The sequence below is a fragment of the Syngnathus typhle genome, linkage group LG10 (genome assembly GCF_033458585.1).
Source record: "Syngnathus typhle isolate RoL2023-S1 ecotype Sweden linkage group LG10, RoL_Styp_1.0, whole genome shotgun sequence".
Classification (NCBI taxonomy): Eukaryota; Metazoa; Chordata; class Actinopteri; order Syngnathiformes; family Syngnathidae; genus Syngnathus; species Syngnathus typhle.
Window position 1 is genome coordinate 5,550,762 of NC_083747.1, and position 25,106 is coordinate 5,575,867.

Consider the following 25,106-nt stretch of genomic DNA (forward strand, 5'->3'; position numbering starts at 1 on the left):
ACCCCCTAATAACAGGTTTGTCTATTGTAAGGAGACCGTTGAAGTCAATCATTTAATGGATGACATTGTTTTAGAAATATTGATTTGTTGTTGCCTGGGGGCCCAAGGGTGGAGTCAAAAACTGCTTATCCATCACCATCTTGAGAAGAGAAGCTTTGAAGAAACGTAAGGAGCATGCAGAGGTTGAATTCTCATCTCCTGGTGAAGTTAGAAATGGTGACAACACCAGGCCTGAATTCGATGGGGGTTGTGCCCATTTTTAAGCAGGCAAACTGAATAAAGCAGCCAACAAGTAAGAAGTCACTTGCAAGTGGTCTTGAAAGACGAGATTAGCGCTGAAGAGATTTGAAGAGGCTGCGGCACCGAAGCATTGTGTGCGCATAATAACAGTATTATGGTCTGTTTTTGGTAAACTATAATCCACAGTTGCCTCAGAGATTGTCAAAATATGGCGCCGGAACAGCAAAGCAAAGGCTGATTTAGACTTTTTTCCCCTTTTCTTCTTCTTTTTTTAAATCCACAATGTGCAAATATGAAGCGGTTCTGAAAAAAAAAATGCTCCTGCAGGAAGGAAGTTTTAAATGCTTGCAACTCTCCATCGCAAAGTAGGATGGATATCTTGAGGAAGTCTCTGAATCTACAGGATGTAGAGGAAGGACAGGAGGAGAGCTGGAGAGCGCTCCTCAGTAATCATTCCCATAGTCCCGTTGAACTTGAGTTGTGGAGGAGGAAGAGGAGCAAAGGGAAGAAGGAAAGGAGATGTTACCTCACGTTACAAAAGCACCCAAAGACACCAGATGGTTCAAACTCTCAAACTGCACAGACACAGGTTGCAGAGTTCTAACAGTGGAAATGATTAGTGTTGAACTGGGAGAAAACACTAGAGGAACCAAATAAATACAATGTAAAGACATATATATTTTTTAAATCTAATTAATTTTTAACTAATTAAATTTAATTTAAATAAAATTAATCTTTTATCTATTTTAAGTTAAATAAAATGTATCTTTTATCATATATACGTATATAAAAGATAAATCCTAATTACTCTTCTCAACTTCTGCATGTGCATATTATTTGATTATATATAAGCATAACTATTTATATTTTTATATGAAAATAGTTATGCTTTGCAAAAAGGTTGTTTGAAAAGCTGAATTTTAGTCAAACTATAGTCAATACAAATGAAATCAGACATGCAAAGGACAAACAAATGCTGGGGTTTATTGCGCAAGGATGTAACATTTCACCCGCAAACGATTCAGTACAGACGAGGCCTTTCAACGTTCTAAAAGTGGTGTCTGAATAACTTTCAGGAATTTGAATGTGACTTGAGGGATAAAAGTCTCACCGTCAGCCACTTTTAGAAGAGCATCAGGATGATACAAGTGTCTGAAGCTGTTAGAGGTGTGATGACTTTGCTGTGAAGCAGCTCTATCAGACATCCAGCTGCCTCATCACTATCAATATTCAAATCTGCCTTTTATCTGTTTTAGGGTTTGTTTACCAAACCACACACTCAAGACGGTTGTCAAGTACATAAACTTGTCAGCACAACAATTCTAAAAGCCAGATTAGCGTGCATTGTCTGAGAGGTTTATGAGAACAATAACAGTGTGAACCCCACTGCCGCTGTCTACATTATTGCCTTTCATATTTTGATTTTTTTTTTTTTAACTAAATGAACAGCTGCTTTCTATCCCTCAAAATGGGTGGAAATAGGAGGTTGAAATATCTGCATGAATTATTAAGAAGTAGAACATTTAACTTGTCTGACTGAATAAATAGCATTTTCAATTCTGTTGGCAGTTGCAAGAATGATGGATGTGTCAATATAAAAAGAATAAGTTCCTGGCATATAAAAATTCTTAAGTAAATAAAAGAGGCAAACTATTATGTATGCAGAGAAGCTTTTTTGTTGTGCCAATTTAACAAAACGAGTATTGCTTATGATAAAGTAAAGAGCGTTTTAAATCAAGGAGCTGAATCAGTACTTTTTGCCATTTGTTTTTTAAACAGATGTAGAATCTGCATTTCTATGATGAAACTAATCAAACTTGTGGTTTTACTTTTGCGCATTCTCATTGTCCGTCCTTTTTGTAAGTACTTTCCTGGTGTGCTTGTGTGCTTACCTCCAACATTGTACCCCAAACAAGAGTTTTGGTCGCAATAACCTGGCGATCCAGCTGATCCAGGGGAACCTGGATTTCCCGGCCTCCCTGGAGCCCCCGGGCTCCCAGGTCGCCCGAGGGGGCCCTGACTTCCTGTGCGCCCCTCACCTGGTGACCCTGAAGAGGGAATCAGAGCAGGTAAGGAAGAGTTGGCAAAAATGTAGCATCCAACATTGGTGATATCATTTTTGCTCTTGCTACAAAGTGACACTAAAGAAGCCGCCTGCTATGTCGACTCTGCGTAAAAGAAGCCACAGGGGAAAAGAGCGGCTAACAAGCAGACATTTACACAGCGGGTTCAGTTTTATGGACTTCAGCAAGAGATGGTCTACAGTATATTTGGCTAATGGAGATGGTCCACTTCGTCATCATTTCTTAAAAATAACAACCCTCTAACAGTATTTATGAAGGCGTCGACTGAACAATGTTAAATAACCACACAATGATGGTTTTGTTTAATTAAAAAACGGATCTTAATGAAAACGGTTTATCTTTGAGTTAAAGCTGTCTTACTCGAAGCCTTTATAAGATATTACAAGAATATCTATCACCATGCTGAGGCAGACAAATCCCAACGCTTGCGAGGAAATCAAGTTCTAGCTCTTTATGTAAGAGCAACACACTCCCTCAAGCTGCTTTTTGATTTCATCAGAGCAAAGTGCAAGCAAGTCTTAACTCCTTAACTTTACTACTGAAACATACAGTGCATGGTTGCAAGGAGCTCCAGAAGCTCAAAGCATAGCACGAAATAATCGAGCAGTTTTAAAACAGTTCCGAAGAATTCAGACTTCTGCCAAGGCCTTTGTCACCCATAAAATCAATGTGGGAAGATTGATGGGCTGGAATCTTAATGGCTAAAAGAAGGTCAAGTTTCATCAGACCTCCTGCCACAGGATCAAAAAATATTCCTACGTTGGCACAAAAAAATCCAACCCGTATTACTGAGATTCGATTTTCCTCAATTTAAACAAATTATTCATACGCAATTGAGATTAAATGTGGACACATCGGATTTACTTTACAGATTTATTTTTGCAAATTCTAATAATAAATTTGAATTTGTTCCCATTATAAACCCCCAAAATGTGAGTATGTGGATCAAACTTTATCAAGAACATCAAAATCCAGGTCAAACATTTGAGACAGTAAACTGCACACAAGCAAAAACAAAAAATCCAAAGCAATCAAGAACTCGCACCTGGTGGTCCCGGGGGTCCTCGAGGTCCTTGTGGCCCAACACCTGGACTGCCTCTCTCACCCTTCTCCCCTGCAAGACCTGAAGACAGAAGGTGTCATGTTATAGTTTTCATTTCGACTATATATACTTCAGTATACCCATTTCAGTATTCCCATTAGATCTGATTCCCAACCTTTTCTGAGCCAAAACATTTGAATTTTTTTTATAGTGCACCACCAAAAAGTATGCAAAAAACAAAAAGTATACATGACTGTAAAATCTAACAGAAAAAGTAACGATGTATGGCAACAAATTAGGTTAATCGGACCATCTGCATTCTGATGGAAAAGCATTTGTTGTACATTGCAGATGGCAGATAAAATTGCTTTATTTGTGGGGATAAAAAACATTTTGGAACGTAGAATAAAATTGTGAATAACTACATACAGTTCAGAGTGTAAAAGATTGAGAATGAGCTGAAAGCACTTGGCGAGAGGACATGTTTGACAGGGATTCCATTCCCATCTTGACACATGTCTGCCTTTCCAGACGAGAGCCAATCCTATTTTGTCTGCATGTCACTCAAACTGCTTTGTTGCTCACCTCTTTCTCCTGGCCGTCCACTCTGCCCGTTAGAACCAGGGAAACCGGGCCTGCCGGGTGGTCCTTGCTCTCCCTGAGGTCCTGGGGGGCCTCGTCTGCCAGGCTCACCAGGTGGCCCGGGCATTCTACGTACTGGTGCAGACGACTGGATTGGGATCTGGTTCAGGATGGAGTTATACCGTGACAAGTGGCCTGAACACACAAAGGGGAGGGTTTTGTGTTTCTCCTCCAAAAACAAACCGCAGCCTGATGTGCACTGGCTCTTTAATATATAAAAAAAAAATCTGATATCATACGAATTCAATTTATTTTCCACCAATACCAAGATGAGATTATTTTTTTAAATTCTTTAAATACGGTGTGTTTAACTACTTAGCATATGTTGACCTCAGCATATATATATTTTTTTTAAATATGTTTCATAAACACAAGAAGAAGCTGGTACTGGTTGCTATTCGCGAGCTGGCTCGGTCACAATCCTCCACGAATCGTCCCTGACAGCGAGGTTATTTGGTCATAATTAATTCTCTGCAGAATTGTGGATATAAATATTGTACCGAATCTTATTATAGGTGTGAAAGAGTACCCGAGTGAGTGTGTGGGATTTTATTTTGCTGATTACTCACTCTGGATGAGTTGCTCACACACTTGTCTTGCTATAGCGCGCACGGCTGCTTGGGACTGCACGTCACCCTGAGAAAGAAATAAAAGTTTATTCCTATACACCATAAATGGATTGGTTCAACTCATACCTGATACCATTTGGATGTCATCTAAATATAATAAAATAAATAAAAATTGTTGTTTTGAAGCATATAATTTCCCAAAATATCTTAATTAGATGAAGAATTACGATTCCGGGGAAATTAATGGATCTAGGCCAATGATGATTGATTAATTCACTGAGGCGTGTCCCCATTTTGCATTTCCAGCACATCACAGGAGGAACCTCTCTTTTGTTTTAAAAAGCTATTCAACATTTTAACACATTCAGAAAAAGAAGTCTGCAGGGCATGTGAGAACCCTTCCGCAAATTTTGAAAACGCAGTCTGCTACACTTATTACAAACCCACAACAGATGCGAGTGGTAGCGGCTAAATATTTCATGAGACTATTTCCAATAAATGTTTTAACTTGTCCCTGTTAAATGATCATACCCCCTTCACTGTGAAGTGAGCTCCATCATTGGGAAGATGCCCACCAGGCACAAAGTTGTAATACAGATGGAGGGGAGGAGGGGAATCCTGCAGAGACCTTCTCACTTCCAGTAAATGAAGCGCAGTAGGACACAAATGACCGTAAAAGTAGATGAAATTGGTCGGGTGAGAGTTTGATTCAGGGTAGGAAATTGTGTGCCTCTCTCTGAATACCCTGTCGCCAGAAACAGACTCTCAATCTGAGTCTGACTTGAGTCGCCAAACAAGGAGCAGGCAGTCCAAGAGAGAAACAGAACGAAGGCTTGTGCTACACAAAAAATAAAAAATAAATCTCTAATTGGAGGCGAGGAGGATTGACTTCTTCAAATCCAGACACCATTGATGAGTCTGAGCAAGTAATATTCCCATTTCATAAAAGTGAATTAGTTGAAACCAACATTGATTGATTGTAGCGTGGGCAGACTTACTCTTTCTCCTTTATCTCCTTTGATACCAGTGGGACCCTACAAAATAAAAGCACGGAATGAAAATGAGCTTTGGACCTCACTATATTTCTCCTTCACCATCAACAGTACCTTTCAAGTTTTGATACTTTTATATTTGGAAAAAATATAGTCCATCCGTGCAGGTCCTTTGTGTGCACATAAAAATGTACACAAAATTGTGGCTTTAGGGCTTCTGGCAACACTGTAAAGCACCCGAATCTCATATCTGGTCACGCCATATACACGGAAAAGCTGCCAAGCGCACCCCGGCTACAAAAGCATATCAGACTGCAGCACATTGCAATCCTGAGGCAAACAAAAGATACAATTTTACCTGCCTGTGATTTAATAATCACGTTCGGCATATTGCGGCATTTTAATAAAAAGCTCCTTTATCCTTTGTGTGATGACAATTATATTGTAGAGGACAGGCTCTCTGTGCTGCAAATTGCTTTAATAAAGTGCAGTTTAACTTTTAAAGTGGAAGTCCTCAGAGAAGAGCTTCAATGGAAAATCCTGGCTAACAATAAGATCATTTCTGGTGGTTGTTCTGCAAGTCCATGCTAATGTGTTTTTTTTTTCCTAATAAATAAAGTAAAATAATAAATAAATTAATAAAAATGATTTATTCATAAATGACTATTTGATCATTTTAACAATAAATACCATATCTACACATGTCGCAATGTACTGAAACAAGACAATATGCTTTTTCTAAACATTAATCATAATATGGACAAAATTGAGTTTAACATGTTGGCTTAAAGGCCCCGGGGGCAAGCGTTCTGTTTTTTCCACGTGGCCCCTTTTCAAAATGAATTGCCCACCCTTGTATTGCACAGTTGTTTCTCATTACTTTTACATTACACCAGTTACTCATTGCTCTGTTTCCATTTTACTGCTCCTCATTTCATTTGATTCACATGGTTTTAGCAGAGCTTACATAACTTTTTGAATATATATTTTAATTGGCTTTTTTTTTCCTCCCCCACAAGAAAAGTCTCCACATAAGCTTAGATTTTTAGGGCAACTGAGTAATATTTGACAAATGTATCACATGTTTTCCCTTATTTGAAATAAATTTAAAAATAAGACGTAAATATATATGGACTTACAGAAAGTCCTTGCTCTCCTTTAGGACCTGCTGCTCCAATTGGTCCTGTAGCTCCAGGTGCACCCGGGGCTCCCTGAAAGATGGAAAGCATTGCTCGTTTACTAAATGTACCTGCCAAGAATGTATTCTCTGGGTAATAACTAGAAAACCCAAACTTACAAGAGGGCCCGGCGGGCCCTGTCGACCCTGAGGTCCATCATTACCTGGTAGGCCCTATGACAGAAACATTGATTTGCTGTTAGTCAAGATTCATCCGAGAGCAGCAAACTGTTGATGGATAAGACATTTCCGCCATCTTCACGTTTGAGTTGCAGACCTACTCAGCATTTATTTTCATTGCAGGTAACGATTCGTGCAGTTTTGGCACATACTTGCACAAATCCAGAATTATTCACCTTGGAAAGCTTTGTAAACTTGAATTAGCATCCAACCGGGAACATAGATGTTTTGCTTTCAGAATGTGCCCTTACATCACAGACTCTCGCCTTACATGGCTCTCATTCCAGCCCGTGTGAAGTGAAGCCAACGCAAAGCAATGCAACTGCTAAAATATTGAACACAGCTGAAGATACAAGCCCCCAGATATTCCAACCAACTAGCCTCGAAGTTCTGCTTACGTGTGTTGGCTTGCTTACGATATCAAATCGTATTTGGTGAGACAAAGATTGCCGAGAACATTCCCTGCGGTGTTTCGACTTCGGAGGCAGCGACGATATCGAGGGGCTATTCACCCGTCCAAATGAAGATTTGCTCCAACAGCATTTTTTACACAGTAACAAATCACACAAGCGGGAGAGGCACCAAGGAGTCAAGCGTTGTTGCAATCAAACCGCTAAAGACACACTAGAGAAGCTAAACTCACATCTCACGGTTCTCGAAAAATGTGATTGTGTTCATATGTAACAAGAAAAATCCATTTCATGTTTTGATAGAATGAATTGGACAAATGTAACCAGCCAAGCTTGGGCTGTGATTTTGAAGCCATTGGCTCCTCACAAAATTGTCAACTTTAAATTCCACCACCAACATCCAGTCAAAGATTCTCGGTGTAGAATTTGACTTTAACAAGACTGATCTGAATCTTTATATTTCACAGTGTTTATGCGTGCATTATATGTACGACTAATTAAAATGTGCACTGTGCTGTAATACTGAAGTAATGGCTCCCATTGGGACTGAGACAAAAACACAGCAGGGATTAACTAACTTGGTGGTGCCATGAAGCACTTTGATCATTTCAAATGATAAGGAATAAAAACGATTCAAATTTGTTTCACTGTGAAATGAGTAAAGGTTTTTCTCTTGCGTCGTAGCAACAAAAGATGCCTTACCCTCGCTCCGGGGGGACCATCCCTACCAGGGGATCCCTGGCTTCCAGGAACACCCTAAACACAACACAAACAAAATTTCATCAACATATTCTCAACCTTTATTGAGCCCAGGCACATATTTTACTTGAGAAAAAAAGACAACCAAACAAAAATATTACACAATGTGTCTACGGAACTCAAAAAATAATGATCTCTTAATTTAGTCACCAATTTATTTACTCAGTGTGAAGTAAGTGTTTGTCTGTTTAGTTGAACTCAGAGCTATTATTCTGTTGTTTGAGCGGAAACGGGTGGACAAATAGGTTAATTGTAGTTTTTATCATCTCGGGAAAGAGCTCTCAATTGTTCTTGTCTGTCACTGTTGCTGGGATGGTTATATAGAAGAACCACAATACAGTTTTAGTCATTTCTAGGCAATTAAAAAATGTAAATTGTATCCTTCCACCTCATGACCTCTCACTAATGTGCAAAACAATAATTAGTAAGCAATGATTTTGAACATTCAGTGAGGACATGCACTGACAATTTGGTCACCAAAAAATTGTGGGCCATGTGCAGACGGCCTGCTGAGCTGAGCGAAGGCGGTGCCTTCACAACAGGAAATGAACTTGTCGCATTGGAGCACCGGCATGCTGGGACACAAAGTGGACTTCGCACAATACGGAAGCATGAAATTGCTTTACGAACAGTTTTCCCGACATCAACCTCTCTGTGCGTGGTAGCGTAAATGAATAATTTGTAAATGCTATTAAGGATAAAATCCGTAAGGCAGGACAGTAAATACAGTTAAATATTATACAAAGAGAGGACACCATGCTAAATAATCAAATTTAACAGATGTGGCCTTTGGCAGCCAGGCCACACAGATGCACACACACGCAGACACACACTCTCTTAATTTAAATTTGTTGTTTATAATTTACTAGCTAATGAGCAACAGCATCATGTCAAAACTCGCTAAAGGGGTGGAAATCTTGCAGCAGGTCAATTCGGTTTTATCAAAACAATGACACGATGCCCTTTTAGCTGAGTCCCGAGTCATTATTACTGTAATAATATTATTCTATTTTTCTAGGAGAAAAAAGAATCTTCCCGCGTGGAATGATTGTTTTCAATTGCTTTCTTGTGGATACTTAAAGCTAAACTGTACGAAGAGAGTAATTTATTGCTATGGTAAACATTCCAAGTAAATGACAGCATTTTTAAAAAAAAAGATATATTTGTGGGAATGATTCGAGAATAACGTTTGTGTTAAATTATGTAGCTGTTAACTCAAATAATAAACATTCAGATCTTCTGTACATTATTAATAAATTAATTAAAAAATCAATAAATATTATACAATTAAATATAACCAATGTATTATAAATATAACATATATAACACACACACACACATATATATACGTATATATATAACATATAAACATACGTATATATAACATTTGTGAAAATTTTTCAAAATTAGAAATGTGTGGTGAAGTGTGGGTGCATTTCTGAATATTAAAGAGAAATGTGCTGGATATGTTTTCACTCCTTGCTTTAAGAATATTGTGAAATGTAAGCAGTGAATACACATACAGAAGTATATATTCCTTGCTGAGACAAACAAATAATTCCATGATAACCCCCCCCCACACACACACACACACACAGACACTCATAAAAAAAAGCGTGATAAGGAAGATGGATGTCCTAACACACAATTTGCTATTCATTGCTGCAGCATTTTCTTTCCTATCAATCTGAAAGAAAAATGAGGGGATGCTGATGATGACAAGGTTTTGTGGAATTTACTGCAGCCACAGAAGGAAAAAAGATTGAGAAGAAAGAAAGAGAAAAGAAAAACAAACAGAGGTGTTGCTCTATTGGTGATATTTGCTATAGCGCTTGAAAAATAGGAGCCATCCCGCGAGCGCGCACACACACTTATATGTACATATACACTCATATACGTATACCCCGATACACACAAACACATGCACACACACGTTCCTATCTCTCTCGTGATTCCAAGGTAGGTTGCAACAAAAGAATGAAGGTCATTCATGGGCTGGAAGAGCCCTCCATACAAATGTTTACTATAATTACAATACTACTGTTCTTGCGGTGGGAAACGGGAACTTTTATAAACACTGTTCAGCTTGTTAGTTGAGGTCGTTAGCCAGAGGAGAGCATTTGTTACTCAAAAATGAGATTCAGACTCAGCTCTTTAGTTTTGAGTTGTTTAAGCGTGTCAGCCAGTGACTCCACTTTCAATAAATGGTCTTTCAAAACTGAATTTCAAGTCAAACTAAGTTGATAAGCACTGCTTATGTGGGACTCGGAGAGCTCAGAGGATCTTTCAGAGATTAATATTTAATTTGCACTGGCAGGACAGTAACAGATAACACTAACTTTAGCACTTGAATAAATACAGTTTGTAAGCGTGAATTATTCCTGCTCATTCGGGAGTTTCAAAGTAAAGTCAATTTCATCCAGTGACACTTTTTTTTACTACTTCACAAGATGGATAAAAATGTTGAACGGACCGATGATAACACATCAAATGAGTTATATATGATTTTGAAATATTGGTTATTTTATAATGAAATAAGCTGTGAAGTCATTGAATGGGTTTCTATGGCAACGAGGCTTGTTGACATCTGTCTGCAGGCTGCAGGCGCTTCAGTGATAACTCAGGAGATGTTCATTTGAATTCATTAAGCATGCACACACACACAAATACAAAGAAGAACAACTTATAAATAGGCACAGCTGGGTTTCAGTTCATTAGATCGTAACCAAAACTGTGTGAAGAATCGAATACATGATTGTTGCGCAGCCTACCAAACAACTGTGCTTGACGGCAGGCTTTGTTTCACTTTTATAAGATTGAGGGCTCTATCTTGGGGGATGGGCTAAATCTTGCACAGGGAACCTTGCACAGACGGCACAGGCCAGTGTACCTGAGAGAGGGAGGTCTGCGCCGTTGTGTGAATGGTCAAATGCAGTCAACTTTAGTCATGGCCAATCAAAGCGACTAACTCCCACTGCTGGGTTGGCACACCTAGCTTGGCAGCGACCGGTTTGCCAAATTGGCAAATGTGCAGCGAGAATGGAAATCAGGATCTGCTAGCATTTGTATCTCCGATGACTACAATAAAAGCGCCCTTGACGTTTTATAAAGATGGAGCGCAACTCTTACCATTGGGCCGGCTGGGCCAATCTCTCCCGTCTTTCCCTTCTCCCCAGCAGCGCCCTGCAATGTAAACATTGTTCCACATGTCAGCTGTCTGAATGATAGCAGTCATAGCGACCGATATCAAGGGACCAAAGAAACAAACAGCCGTTTTCTTCATAAAGTTCTTCCTTAACGCAAGTGAACTTTGGACTTGAGCCTACAAATTTCTGGCAGGATATCTTTTTGACAGTTTATGCTGGCAGGTGTTTTGATATCACAGAACTTGGGAAAACACAATGTGAGCTCATGAGCCAATTGTGGAAACGATTATTTCCTGTCATACCATTTGTCATGCATGTATATGACCAACAGTATAGTTTTTTTAACACTATGTAACACTTTCTTCCTGGAAAGGGGAATTCATCTAATGTACTGTGAGCACATCAACAAGAAAATCTTACCGGAGGCCCCTGAATGGAGAGGCCACTGGGTCCTTGAGGACCTGGCAGTCCTGGTGGTCCAGCAGAGCCAGCCTCTCCCACAGGCCCTTGAGGTCCCTACATAAATAAAAAATAAATACAAGAATTAAACAAATTATTAAATAAACTACACAGTATAATAAAACAAATAAATAAAATTAACAAGAACAACCTGATCATTAGAATATTGTTGGTGAGTATTGCAATTTCATTACTTAGCAGCTACAATATTAGGTATGTTGGGGCAATCTTACTTTTTTTTAAACTTATTTGGTTACCTGAGAAAATATGTATCACGAGCATGTGTACGGCATATGATTGTGTAAAGAAGAACAAAAATGTCCTCGGATATAGAAATTTCGAGAAAGACTCTTGGGTGGTCCATTTCATGTTCATCTCTTGACACACTGTCCAATAACAATAATATTTTCTCATTGACTTACTGAAAGGCCTCCCTGCAAGACTGAGAACAAGTGGTAGGGAGAACCCTAGCCAAAACACATTTTCCGTATATCGCACTAAATAACCATGAAGGGGATGGGGGCACTGAACAGCGACCTCCTTCCACAGCTGCTGCATGGTTAGTTCCACTGCACCATAGTATAAATATATAATATATCAACATACACTGTATTGCAATCCTTTCTAAAATCAGGAATGTCATGGGTATGTGGACCCACTGCAACAGTGTAGTTAGACAATGTTGAATCCATAATAACATCCAGGCTCATTAGTTGCGAAAATCCATGCTTCACAAATATCTAAATTATTTTTTTGTTGTGGATAATGTGGAGATGTTGCCTTTATATGTGGCAGGAAATGTTGCGAATGTATTGCCGTGTTTGACAGCAAAGTCCATCACACATGGTGCAACTTGGACTGACTGCAAAAAATCCCCAGAAGAAAAACGAAAGACTGTTGGCGTCTCGCACGCACATTCAGCATTTTGATTTATGGACATCGTGCAATGTTAGATGCAGTTTTTGGAGAATGCACACACAGTATATATTTTTATTAAACCACGAAAAAAGAGGAACGGTCAATGAAGATACAGCTTTCTTCAGTTTTTTGGGGTGAGAATAAAAGAGAAGAGTCGGCCCATATTTAAAGGCTCACCAACTTCATTTACTTGACTGCAGTACATTCAATGCTCGCATATGCTTTAGTAGTGGAGAGCTTTTCCATCTCACCCAAAGGTGAGAAATTAGAAATACATGATAACATATTTTTTTTTAATTGGGAAAGCATGTTAAAAAAACACTAAGATTTTATCTCTATTTGAGCCACTCTAGTATTACATAAAACAAGCCAGCATAACAAAATCTCCTACATGCACTTTTGTCAAGCATTCCTTGGACTCCTTCTGTCAGATTCCACAAAAGCACTATCCTGCCAAACCCAAAAAGGTAAGCAGAACTGGAATGTTCACTGGCATCCACGCTAATGTTCCACTGAATTTACGCCACACCGCTACATCAACTGACAAGTATAGTTCAGCAGCTTGGTGATGAAGTACTGACTGCAAGAGTGAAAATTTAATCAAATCTGTATGGCCACAAGCTTTATGGAGTGGGGAAAAAGGTTAAAATCGCCAGTCGTGTGTATGAGTGTAAAAGGAAAGAAGGGGTGCAATGTTATTCCATTCAGATTCCTGGGAACTGTTTTCCTTTCCTTAGCTAGAGTTAAGCTAAATTTAGCCAAGCAAAGTTACATGTCTGCTTCAAGAACAAAGGGGGATTTTATAAAAGTGAACACTTCATATCCAGGACATTTGATTCCATTGTTTGACCACATCAGTAGGGAGTAGATGGGGGTTTGTTCGATCCTTGGAGAGCAGGTGTGGACAAAACACATGTAGAATATATAGTCAGCAAGTCCGTGAGAACACTGCTGAGAGATGTGGGTGTTTTTATTGATCCTCCCTCAGTTGTTCCTCATGGGAGGGCTGTCTCAGTCTCCTATAGCATTGTACCTCCACCACATGAATGTATTATCTTCGACTCATTAAAGTCACACAGACATTTAATAAGCTCCCAATCCACCTTGTCCCGTGAATGGGACTTTTACAAATTGCATTCACTAACTGTCTATTCAGCAAATTATTGCTCAAATGATCACAGATTTTCAAGAGATATATAAGACGTCATTAGTTTTATGTTTTTCTACTTTTTTTTTCCCCAAGGTGAAGAGCTACAACTGCCACGACTCGCGTATTCCGCAAAAATTCACAAGGAATGAGTCAGCGTCTTTATGAAATTGCTTATAAAAGCTACCCATGTGATTTTTTTTTTTTTATCATGAAGGCTACTGTGCATAGGACTTTCAAAGCTCCCCAAAATGCTTACAGATTCATTTGCTTGTCTAGTCAAGCACCAAAAATACAAACTCACCGTCACGCCAGGTTCCCCCCTGTCTCCTCGTGTTCCTCGTATCCCCGGACCACCCTAAAACATAGTACATAAGTACAATGCACTCAAAATTAAATCATTACAAAATAAACAACATATTGTATTAAAATAAATATATGGTTCATGATTGACACACATTGAGGCATGGTGACTGGTATGCTGCTTTAGCGCTGAAAAGATTTATCCCATTACGACAGTCACTGACGGCCACATTGCACAGTTACAATGTGATTTAAGTAGTCTATTCAAAGCTGCGGGTACAAACAGACATTGTGAAAAGGAGACATAAAAGGGAGCTGGTGTTCGTAAAAGAAAAATAATAGCCTGGCCACAAAACAGTATCACAGCTGCATGTTGCGCTGCTGAAGAATGAAAGTGAAAGAAAAATTCAAATATGAAAAGAGGTGAAGGCAGGTTAAGGAAAATGGTAAAAAAAAAAAAAAAGTGCATTTACTTCTATATTAGCCATTTGTTGCTGAACTGCAAATTTGTTGCAATACAAGCTTCTTAAATGAGACGTCATTAAGGAAAATTAGAAAGACGGCGTCAAGTAGATTTCTCAAATGAGAAAGTGGACCTGACTTGGGTGCACCGGGATGAAAATTGTGGCGGTTCGTAATCTTCTGTGATAAATGAAATCACCGTTTAATTACACTCTCCAACGAGGTGGTGCCGATGGTGGAGGCAGACAAAATGATTGAGAGTTGTAAGTGAATAGCGGAAAACACAGACCATATGGCGAATGGAACGTCTGAGCGGGGAAACAGAGACAGACTAATTGAAAATGAAGATCATGACGTGTAGAAGGCTCAAGCCATAAAAGAGCTTGTGTTACTTAGAAAGTCTTTTCCGAAATACTCCATTGCAACTTCATGAAAAAGAAAATCTGGAAAGTGGTGTCATTAATATTATATTTGAATTCATTTAAATCAAAGTAATTTCAGTGTGGAGAAACCAATTAAAATGAATTTTCTTACTCTTGCATCACACAAAACATTTTATTCCTACTTCTATTCCTCTTTGACTATACTGGACAAGAAAAGAACTGAAAAAAATATTGTGAATTTATGTTGCAAGAACAGATGCTATGAGTATTGACATTTATAAATTCGACTCCAGGGAAAGAAAACGAACAAATAAAAGTCGACTAACAACACATCTGTGGTCAATCATAAAACGGAATGACAGAAACAACTCACAGGAGGTCCGGAAGGTCCTGGGGGTCCCTTGCTGTCTTGAGAACAGGTGCAGGCGTGAGGCATTGAGGGGCACTCCTCTTCAACTCGCTACAACATAAACACAACTCTTCTTGCTTAGCCATGTCAGAGTTGAGAGCCAAATAATTCCCCGAGTCATCATTAAATGTTTTCAGAAAAATAAAATAAAATCCAACAAACAAAAAGAGTCCACTCGTCTCAATTCAACCTTTGCCAATTACAATGACCTGGATGAGTGAAAATCTACACAGCCGTGAAGAAAGATATTTTTTTTAGCAAATGCACTGATATTTCTTATTGTTGTGCTATTAAGCAACAAACTCCATACACAACATTCCCTTTATATTTTGTAATGTTGATATCAATAAATGTAGCGTGATGATTAATTCGGAGCACTGATTCTGTAGTGGATTTTGCCACTCACACCTCTCATGTGTGTACGTGCGAACGTAATGGAAATAGAAAGATCATACAGCACATCCTCTGGGGTGCACCATTGCATGTAATTCAATTTTGCAAATGAAATTAGGTGCGGTTAAACGCCAATGCTGCTTCGCCAGTGGCCATCCCCATTCAAACGAATTCCAAGTCATTTGGACTTCATTTTAGTTTGGTCGTTCTGGTTTTATCGTCACTCAATTTGATCACAAGCACAATTACGGCTCTGATTATCTCAAGCTGTGATAGCCACCAAATGTGCGAATGTGTGTGTGTTCTTACCAAAGCTGGGAGTTCACAACACTTATCCCTGCTTGCCCACGACGTACTGCAGATGATATCAAACATCTGGAGCTGAAACTGCAAATACAGCCACGCAACGTTAGACTCGGAGCAGTTTGGGCTTTAATGACCTCAGAGATATACATACATCTCGATATGATGCAATGTGATGTGAGCAGCTTAGGGTTAATGGTCAGTGATATGTTAAGTGGATAAAAGTCCACTTGTCCTCCTTGTCCTATTAGAGAAATACTTTTGCTCAGTAGGTTCCAAGCAGCACTTAATCTTTTACAGCCCACTCGATCCTGATTTTCCTGAGACTTGATGGGTCTTACATGGCTAATAATTCACTTGACTTTTCTCTATGCCTTTAAACATGTAAACACACTTCACTGCGTCATTGCTTGATCAATGCTTCTATATACAGTCTGGCTACAAAACAAACTGATCCATAACTACTTTTGCAATCAGAGACTTGTAAAAACTGTTCAAATATTTTTAAAAGATGATTGGTAGTAGAAATTGCAAGCAATATATCTATTTTCTTAAAAGTCAAGACAATTTGTAATGACAGAAAGTCAATGCAAAATTTGTCTTCATGGGCCACATAAAATGATATGGTGGGCCGTATCTGGCCCCCGGGCCTTGGGTTTGACACAAGTACCACATTAATTGATAAGTACAGTTCAGCACCTTGGCAATCAAATGCTGCCTCCATAAGTAAGACTGGAATCGAATGTTTATGGCTGCTCACTTTGAGGGGTGTGATAAAGGTTAAATTAGCCAATGGGGGATGACATAATTAGCGGACGTTAATATGCAAGCAGGTCATACATGACTAAACACTGACCGGAGCAGAGTTGTCCCGTCTACTTCGAGACCGCACCAAGCGACCCAGGACCTCCACGCCATCCGTGGTGATGTTCCCGGCTGCTGTGATGGCTTTTTCTCCCACAACGGCGCAGTCCAACACCACCTTGACTGCCGTCTTGCTGATGCTCACATGGAGCTAAACAAAAGCGAGCATTAAATGCATTTTGAGTATTTATCAAATGACAGTACAAACATGATCTATTCCGATGTTAGCGTTACTTGCTTCTAAGTGAACCACCTGACACAATCTGATTTTTTACTTTGTTCACAACAAAATGGATGAATAAAAAGTCGATTTGATGACAACAAAAGCTTTTGGTGGTTTGAGGTTTGATTGTAAGCCATGTTTATCCTGATGAGATCAACCACAAGATTGCAGTTATGAATACATATGAATAAATAAATAAAAGAGCAATTGGGGTAAAACATAAAATAAACAAAAAGAGAAAAGTGATTATGCACAGTGTCAAACATCAACAGCATCACTTGGTGTTTATAAGGCACCTCGTTTGTTTTGGTCTGGCTTATCATTTTCCAGACATGAGACAAATTGCTTTTGGTTCTTCTGCAGAGAGTGATGCATTATCACTCATATGGCACGTATGATTTGGGAGGGAAATGGAGGAGATTTTTTTATTAACTCTGTTGTACTCTGAGAGCGAGAATCCATAACACAGCGTTATCGAGCGATTGTTATCCGCAAAGAGCACAAACACAGCTAAACAAACAACAACGAGAGAAAAAAGATAATCAGAGCAAAAAAAAAAAACAAATTACAAAGTTGACTTGATATTTGTTTATTGTGAAATATATGCCGCTTATCGTGAAGACTTTTTTTTTTCGATTTGGCTTTAAATGTATTATATTCATTTGTATCTCTCAATTCCAACTGTATATTTTGGCTACACACTACTGTGAGAAGCAGACTGTGCAATTTCTTTTGTACCCAGCAGGACTCAAATTGTGGCTCTCTGCAGACCCATCCCAATACTTTTAAAAATGATGGGTTAAAAATTGGACCCCCACAGGTTGTTGTGGGGAAAAAACAATGTTGTGGTTGTTTTGAACAAAAAATGGGTCGTTTTGGGTCAATTTGACCCAACTTCCGAGTTGGTCCAATTTTTAACCCAGCATTTTCAAGGCTGCATGGGCCGCTCACTAATCTTTTCGCGTGAAGAAAATGTCACTGCACTTGTAGTTCTTTGCTCGCAGTTTGCCCCGTCTAAATCCTCCCACCTTACTCATTGCCTCAAGATGAAAAAACTTGATGCTCACGGTAATCTTTCATATACAAGTCACTGCACAAATATGGCCATCTTTCTTTTAAGTGAAATGTAATGAATTGTAAATATTACATTTGCTATGCATTGCATATTTTATGTGTGGCTTTGCATAAATAGTTGCATAAATTGCAGAATTAGCACAATAGATATAGTGCCCTAATGAATATTCATGTGTGGGCGGGGTTAGCTGGGGCTCAGTTAATCTTTTAATAAATGACAACTGTTTTTAAATGAGCATGTACAATTAATTTTCATCTGCTGTATGTTTAATCTAAAACATCTTTACTTTAAGCAACATTATTAGAGTGTTTCTAATTTTTGCTACGAATGTGTCACTTTGCAATTGCAGCAGATTTGAATAAATGGTATAACAATACTTTCAAAAAGTACTAAAAGGTCTGGCACTTTTAAAACTACTTGAACTCCTGATGAGACACTTCAAAATGTCAGAAGGCTGGTATAATTGATGCTTATTTTTTCCCCCTTTTTTTAATGGATACTTAAAAGAATAAAATACACCATTAATAGAAACACTAACCTTGTGGAAACTTCCATGGAAAACTTTTTTTATTTGAGGCTCTTCAAAGGTGACAGTTTGAAAGTCTCCTTTGTAGTCGTAGTTGAAGAATGTCAAACTCTTCCCAGAGTCTGTAGGAGATCCAGAAAAATGAACATTAGGACAGATCTTACAGAAAATATAGGCACAGCTGATTAAATGTATTAAATGTTAGTTTTCGAGACAAACTGCTCTGTTTTGATTAAGCTGGGACAAACAAAAAACAAAAGATTTCTCATTCAAGATTATTCAGGCATGAATATATTTTTTAACCTCAAATTTGAGAACAGAAAAAAAAAATCCCAGTGTAACTCCAAAATAACTGCACTCATTGTACAATGCTGCTTATTATATTACTATGTGAAAGTTGTCTGTAAGTAACTTTGATATACATCCTCATTAACACAGCGAGAGTTCTCTATTCTCCCCAGAAGGGTCTCATGAGTCACTGTCGCCACTAAGAATTGTTTTTCCTCAGTATGTTTAGAAAGACATTTGTCTTTGTTTTTGGGGAAGTGGCTGCACGGCTTCTGAAGTTCTGTGGCTAACCCCGTGGAAAGGAAGCCTAACACTTTGAAAGCACTCCTTTGGGGATTATACAGTAAAAAAAAAAAATTGCTGTAAACAGATTTTCATCAATGGCTCTTTCGTAACTCCAAGTACACAATGTCTTTGTCAAGTGAAAAGTTGCTGGCTAAATTAATTTCACATCTAATCATCTTGAAGGATTCATCTTGCGCTGCTGAGATTGCAGACAGCACCACAAATCTGCAGATTGAGACAATGACAAGATAAAGTAACAACACGAATCGAAATAAAACCCACAGTCCAAGATGAGTCCCACCAACGGCTCGGTGTCCTTATCGAGGATTTCCCATAATGCAAAAGGCTCCTGCGGAGTCTCGGGAAGCAAGCGTATCATCATGGAGATGGTGTAGTCGGATGGTAAACCTTCAGGATGAAGGTACCTGGTGCACATGTGCAGAAATGGCGAGGCACATACACAACACACAAAATGAGTTAACTGTGCCCTAAAGGCATGTAGCCTACTCACTAGAGTGTCTTTTTCAAGTCTCTTTGCTGCTTGGCTGAGAGCTTTTACGGAGGGCTTGGCTGCCTCAAACTGTCTCAGAGAGCCACCTTTTTTCATCACAGAATCAAACTTTTTGGGTGGAAGCCGCCTCTGAGCATTGAGGTTCAAACAATTTCAGCTTCTACTTTTCACCACTCTTGTCAATGTCACTTTAAAAACAAAAAAAACGGAACGCTCCTAGTTAAGGAGGCTAAATTTAAAGCTGCCTGACGAAAAGCCCCCAACAACAACACTGACAAAATAGCATTACAGTAGTACTTTGGATTACTATTTTTGAAGCGCATCTAGTTTAAAATCTAAACTTGATCATTTGTTGCTTTACGTTAAGACTTGAAATATAAAACTGCAGTTTCTAATTTTAATATTTAAGTGATTTTAGAATGTGTTGGCGGAACATCATTCTGTTTAAATATATATATATATTTTTTAATTTACATAAGTGTTGCATCGAACGGGTGCTCCGAACATGTTCTTTTCCATTTGGCACAACCAAGATTTTTGCTTTATTGTAAACTAATATCAAGAACAGGTTACTGTATTTTCCGCACTATAAGGCGCACCGGATTATAAAGCCCACCTTCAATCAATGGCCCATTTTAAAACTTTGTCCATATATAGGGCGCACCGGATTATAAGACGCACCTTCAATAAATGGTCCATTTTAAAACTTTGTCCATATATACGATATATACATTTGGCCCGTGGACCGGACTTTGGACACACCTGCTGTAGTGGCTCAATATTGGTCCATATATAAGGCACACCTGATTATAAGGCGCACTGTCGGCGTTTGAGAAAATTGGAGGTTTTTACGTGCGCCTTATAGTGCGGAAAATACGGTATGTAGAATTAATTCAAAGAGCATATTTGCAATAGTACATGAACCTAAACATTTTAAACATTTCATGTAAAACCAAGAAAGCTTCTCGTCACATTTCTTTCCCCTGAGTTGACCCACCCTCACTCACTTGGTGGGCTGCGACACCAGAGCGTCCCGGTGTAACCGGTAACACGGGAAGCTGTTGAATGAGCCCGGCTCCAAGGAAACTCCAGCAATGGTGTTGTACTCCTTCTCCACCAAACCAAATTTCTCCATCATACGAAAACCTACAGGAGACCAAGTATTCATCACCCCCTCCTGTGGATGATTAAGGCCATATTAGCTATCATCCCCTGTCAATTTAACATCTTACCTGCAATGCTGTTTCCACTCATCAGAATAGACGGACAAGCTGTTACGAAAACGAGCGAGTTAGTGAGATCCTTCTACTTCCAACGGTTATTTTCAAAGTGTGGTTACTCACTGGCAGTGGCTGCCTCGCAGACAAAAGTAATGAGCTGTTCTTCAATTTTCTTCACAGCATCCAAGTCATCCACGAAGAAGACGTGTCTGTCGCTGGGCTTGCTGGCAATGTTGACCAGTTCGCCGTAATCTGCGTCGGCAAAGCCGATTGCAAAAATGATGTATCCTGTTGGGGCGGAGTGGGGGGTGGCAATCAGATCAATAAATCAAACCCGGTTGAAGATTTTTGTTTTTATAGAAGTCATAATTAAATCTCAATAATGCATGCTAACAATCCAACCGGCACTTTTTGTTTGTGGAACAGACTACAAACCATCCATCTGCATTTCCTTGGACACTATATTGACATCATCTTGTGAACGGCCATCAGTGAGGACAACCAGGACTTTGGGTACGCCCCTCCTGGCTCCAGCATCAGAAGTGAAAATGGACTCCTTCACATGTTTAATGGCTCGCCCTGATGAAGGAAAGCTATTTTAATTAAGAGTAATCATAACAATAATAAACATTCAACTATCTTCAACTATTTTAGTTATGTCAGCAGATTTTAATAACTGTTAATAAAATACACAGCATATTTGAATTCATAGCAGTTCTATTGTGTACTATTTTTTTTTATTTTGTGCTTGAATCTCCCAACCATTTTAACTGACATGTTAAAAAAAACAAAAAAACACTTGCATTCTTTTTCTTTCAGCCCAAATGAAATATAGTTTGAAGGCCAAAACCTATGCATGTCAATGAGAGAGATCGACAAAACTCTGGAGGCAGCCAAGCTAAGGGCAGACTGTCCATTAGCATTTAGAATAAGTGAATTTAAATGAGCTCCTAATGTTTACAGACAAGACTGACCAGAAGACAAAAATCTCACAAAGGTTGACCAACTTTTAAAGGTTGATTCACAGGAAACTTTCATGGATTTAATCAGTCAATAAAATGCATGTGGGCATCTTAGATAGTTTTAAGACCCTCCCATAAGACAAAACATAAAAAGTTTATTCATGAGATGAGGCTTAAAGGCATTTTCTCAATCATGTGGGATTTGAGCCTATAAATATTTGATATTGTTTTTGTTACTGAACAATTCTTGTCCTCACTAACCTTTGAAAGGAACCATTGCGAATACATATCACGATAAAGCAGGAGGCTTCATGTTTGTTGCCGTTTGTTGTCACACTCTAGTATCATTAATGGCAAGACAAGCAGATCATTAAGTTGTCCTTTAAAGCCGTGATTGATCAGTTCATTATCACCACACAACATGTTGGAACTTCTCACTTAGCCATTCTGATTAGTATTTATAGTTTGTGACGCTGCACTTGACCTTTTTATAATGGCATGGACAATCGCTGTCATCTGTCTTCAGAAGTGCTCCTGTCAATTAACATTTTATTTTCTCATCCTTCTGTTTTCTCGGGCTTGTCTCAATCTTTAATGGTGGCAGGGCTAGAATGGAGTCAATCAACAGTTTTTTTTTCGGACTCTAAAAGCTGTGAGTGACAGACATCCCCACCAATTTGGGTCTTAATAGAAACTCTTTTTTTTCCCCACAAACCTAAATCACATGAGCTAATCTGCAAAGAAAGGCACAGATAATACATTTTTAGATTAAATAGGATGAAAGAAAGGCTAATAGATTGCTCGACAGACGAAACAATTAAGTGAAGGATATTATAGTTATTATTTCACCATTTCTTCACCTCACATAATTAACAGACATTATTGAATTGCAATTATAATGATACCAAAAAAAAGTATGCGTTATCTTCACAAGAATGTAGTCACACATTTAAGTAAAGTACATAGCTGGGTTACGTTTCAGCATCGGTGTCAAACTCAAGGCCCGGGGGCCACATACGGCCTGTCATATCATTGTATGTGGCCCGCAAAGAAAAATTGTGCATCAACTTGTCTTCAGTTTCAAAAAAATTTAAAAATTGCGAGCAATTCTTATTAGCATTCATCTATTTAAAATATTGGAACCGTTTTTACTAGTCTCTGATTTCAAAACTAGTTATTCATCGGTTTGTTGTGTAGCCTATACTGTATATAATATAAGGCTCAAGTTTAAGTTATGAAAAAATAGAATCTTGGAATTGCAAAATAAAGTAGTATAGCAGAGCATGTATGCAATGAAGAGTGAAATGAAGGGTTTGAGTCAAAGTTCGCATAGGCACTTATTTTGTAACTGCATTTAAGAAGGCTGCTAAATGTTTCTCATGAGAACATGCCGGAGGATGGAAGACATTCACATACATCGCCACCTCCAAAGTCAACTTGACAGGCGTGTGGATATGGAGCGGAAAGACTCCTTCAAGATGATAATATTTCCTAGCAGATTTTGCATTTTTTCACAGCATTCCCATCACATGCACTCACCTGTTTGATATGAGCAAGAGCCTTGAGACTAATTAAAAGCTATCAGGCTGTCATTTTGTCGTTGGGAGTTAGGGAAAATGAGAACACCTTGAATCAGAAAGGTGCTTAAGTGACAAAGATACGTGTTGAAACTTTTCTTGTAAGGTATTAAGATTTTATTTCATAACCTTTACTTTTAATGTGAACTATAACCTGCACAACTTAATTGAATAACTCATTGGAATAGATTGTCATGAGTGGTGTGTGCACACCCTCGAATAACTAATAAAAACTTGCACAATAATGACCAATCACATATAAATAAGTCAATACACACACCTGCTATCACATAAAGTGAGTCTGATGAAACTAAAATGAAAATCAAGATTGACACTTCCTTTACCTCTTCGGGTGCGGGATCAGCAGTTCATTTGTATCTCAAAAATAACAATGATAAAATTGTGTGGCTTGTGAGAGGTGTGGAAAAAAGGCATCAATGTCAAACTAGAAAGGCCTAATCCCAAAGGAGAGTTGTCGTCAGGGTACAAGTCTTGACATCTCTCCCCCAAGGCTTGTAAATCACCAGGCAGTTGAAAAAACAACAGCAGCAAAACATCAACAATAACACCCAACCAAAGACATAGATAGGGGATAAAGGGCAAAACACCCTCAACAACCAAGAAGCCTCGATTAAACCTTTACGGATTACCATGACCTGGATGTCCGAGGGAATCCACACAGACATTCTTTTTTTCAAAGATGTGTCAAAAATGACAAATGATAGCGCGGTTGGCCTATAAAGAGTAGCGTTGTCATATAGCTGCCAGTAATACATGTTTCTACACTGTCCAGGGATCACACGGGGCGAGAGTGGAATTGCAGAAGCAAGCCAGGCATGAAGTGAGACTCTGAGCATAGCAGAGGGCCCAGGAACTCAGAGATGGAACCATGGTATTGGGCAAGATTGAAAAAGAAAAAAAAAAGGGAGAGAATATTTTAGTCAATCAGGCAAAATGTTTTGAAATATGACATGGAATTGTGGTTTAGTAGCTCAATTAACCAGTACTTTGCGTGTATTTAGTCAACCCTGTCAGCGTACGTTGGGCTCCTTTTATGAAAGCAGTTGTCTCCCAATCAGTGAAGATGTAAAAGTTAAAAAAAAAAAAAATACTTGAAATAATCTCTTCCTGTTTTAGCCCGCAAAGCCTCGCTGCCTCTCAAGCCTTTATTCTCTCGTTCAGAAGGATATTTTTACCTCTGCCAAGGAGCTTATGATTTTTTGTTTGTTTGTTTGCCAGTTTCTAAGCAAGAATAGACATAGTTGGCACTTTTTATTGGTGAAGGAGTGTACATGGACCAAGAAAGAACTCATATTTGAAGAATACTAATTATATATGCTTCTACTTCCTTTGCGATATCTCAAGATTTACATTATTAAACAATACAATAAATCAGATAAAAGAAGCATGACTTGATTTCTATGGGTTGAAGAAGAATGATCTTGTCGCTAGACTAATGCATAAATACATTACAAAGAACACTACATGCTGCAAGACATTCATTAACATTTATATGTGCCATTTTTCCCTCCCTTCATGTAAGGAGCAATTATTCGA

The 25,106-nt window shown here is 38.7% G+C and overlaps 1 protein-coding gene across 1 annotated transcript in view; it reads right to left on the bottom strand.

Moving 5' to 3' along the window:
* The window catches only part of col14a1a (collagen, type XIV, alpha 1a), a 71,460-nt gene that overhangs the window by 1,970 nt on the left and 44,384 nt on the right, over positions 1 to 25,106 (bottom strand). Inside the window, exons 28-47 of the mRNA XM_061289141.1 lie at positions 21,446 to 21,589; positions 21,134 to 21,298; positions 21,023 to 21,061; positions 20,798 to 20,936; positions 19,562 to 19,704; positions 18,719 to 18,828; positions 16,875 to 17,033; positions 16,025 to 16,102; positions 15,287 to 15,373; positions 14,070 to 14,123; positions 11,662 to 11,757; positions 11,225 to 11,278; positions 8,039 to 8,092; positions 6,867 to 6,920; positions 6,709 to 6,780; positions 5,576 to 5,611; positions 4,578 to 4,644; positions 3,952 to 4,143; positions 3,370 to 3,447; positions 2,133 to 2,288 (exon numbers count right to left, since the gene is read on the bottom strand). Coding sequence (XP_061145125.1) covers positions 2,133 to 2,288; positions 3,370 to 3,447; positions 3,952 to 4,143; positions 4,578 to 4,644; positions 5,576 to 5,611; positions 6,709 to 6,780; positions 6,867 to 6,920; positions 8,039 to 8,092; positions 11,225 to 11,278; positions 11,662 to 11,757; positions 14,070 to 14,123; positions 15,287 to 15,373; positions 16,025 to 16,102; positions 16,875 to 17,033; positions 18,719 to 18,828; positions 19,562 to 19,704; positions 20,798 to 20,936; positions 21,023 to 21,061; positions 21,134 to 21,298; positions 21,446 to 21,589 — 1,977 coding nt within the window. The remainder of the gene's footprint in view (positions 1 to 2,132; positions 2,289 to 3,369; positions 3,448 to 3,951; positions 4,144 to 4,577; positions 4,645 to 5,575; positions 5,612 to 6,708; positions 6,781 to 6,866; positions 6,921 to 8,038; positions 8,093 to 11,224; positions 11,279 to 11,661; positions 11,758 to 14,069; positions 14,124 to 15,286; positions 15,374 to 16,024; positions 16,103 to 16,874; positions 17,034 to 18,718; positions 18,829 to 19,561; positions 19,705 to 20,797; positions 20,937 to 21,022; positions 21,062 to 21,133; positions 21,299 to 21,445; positions 21,590 to 25,106) is intronic.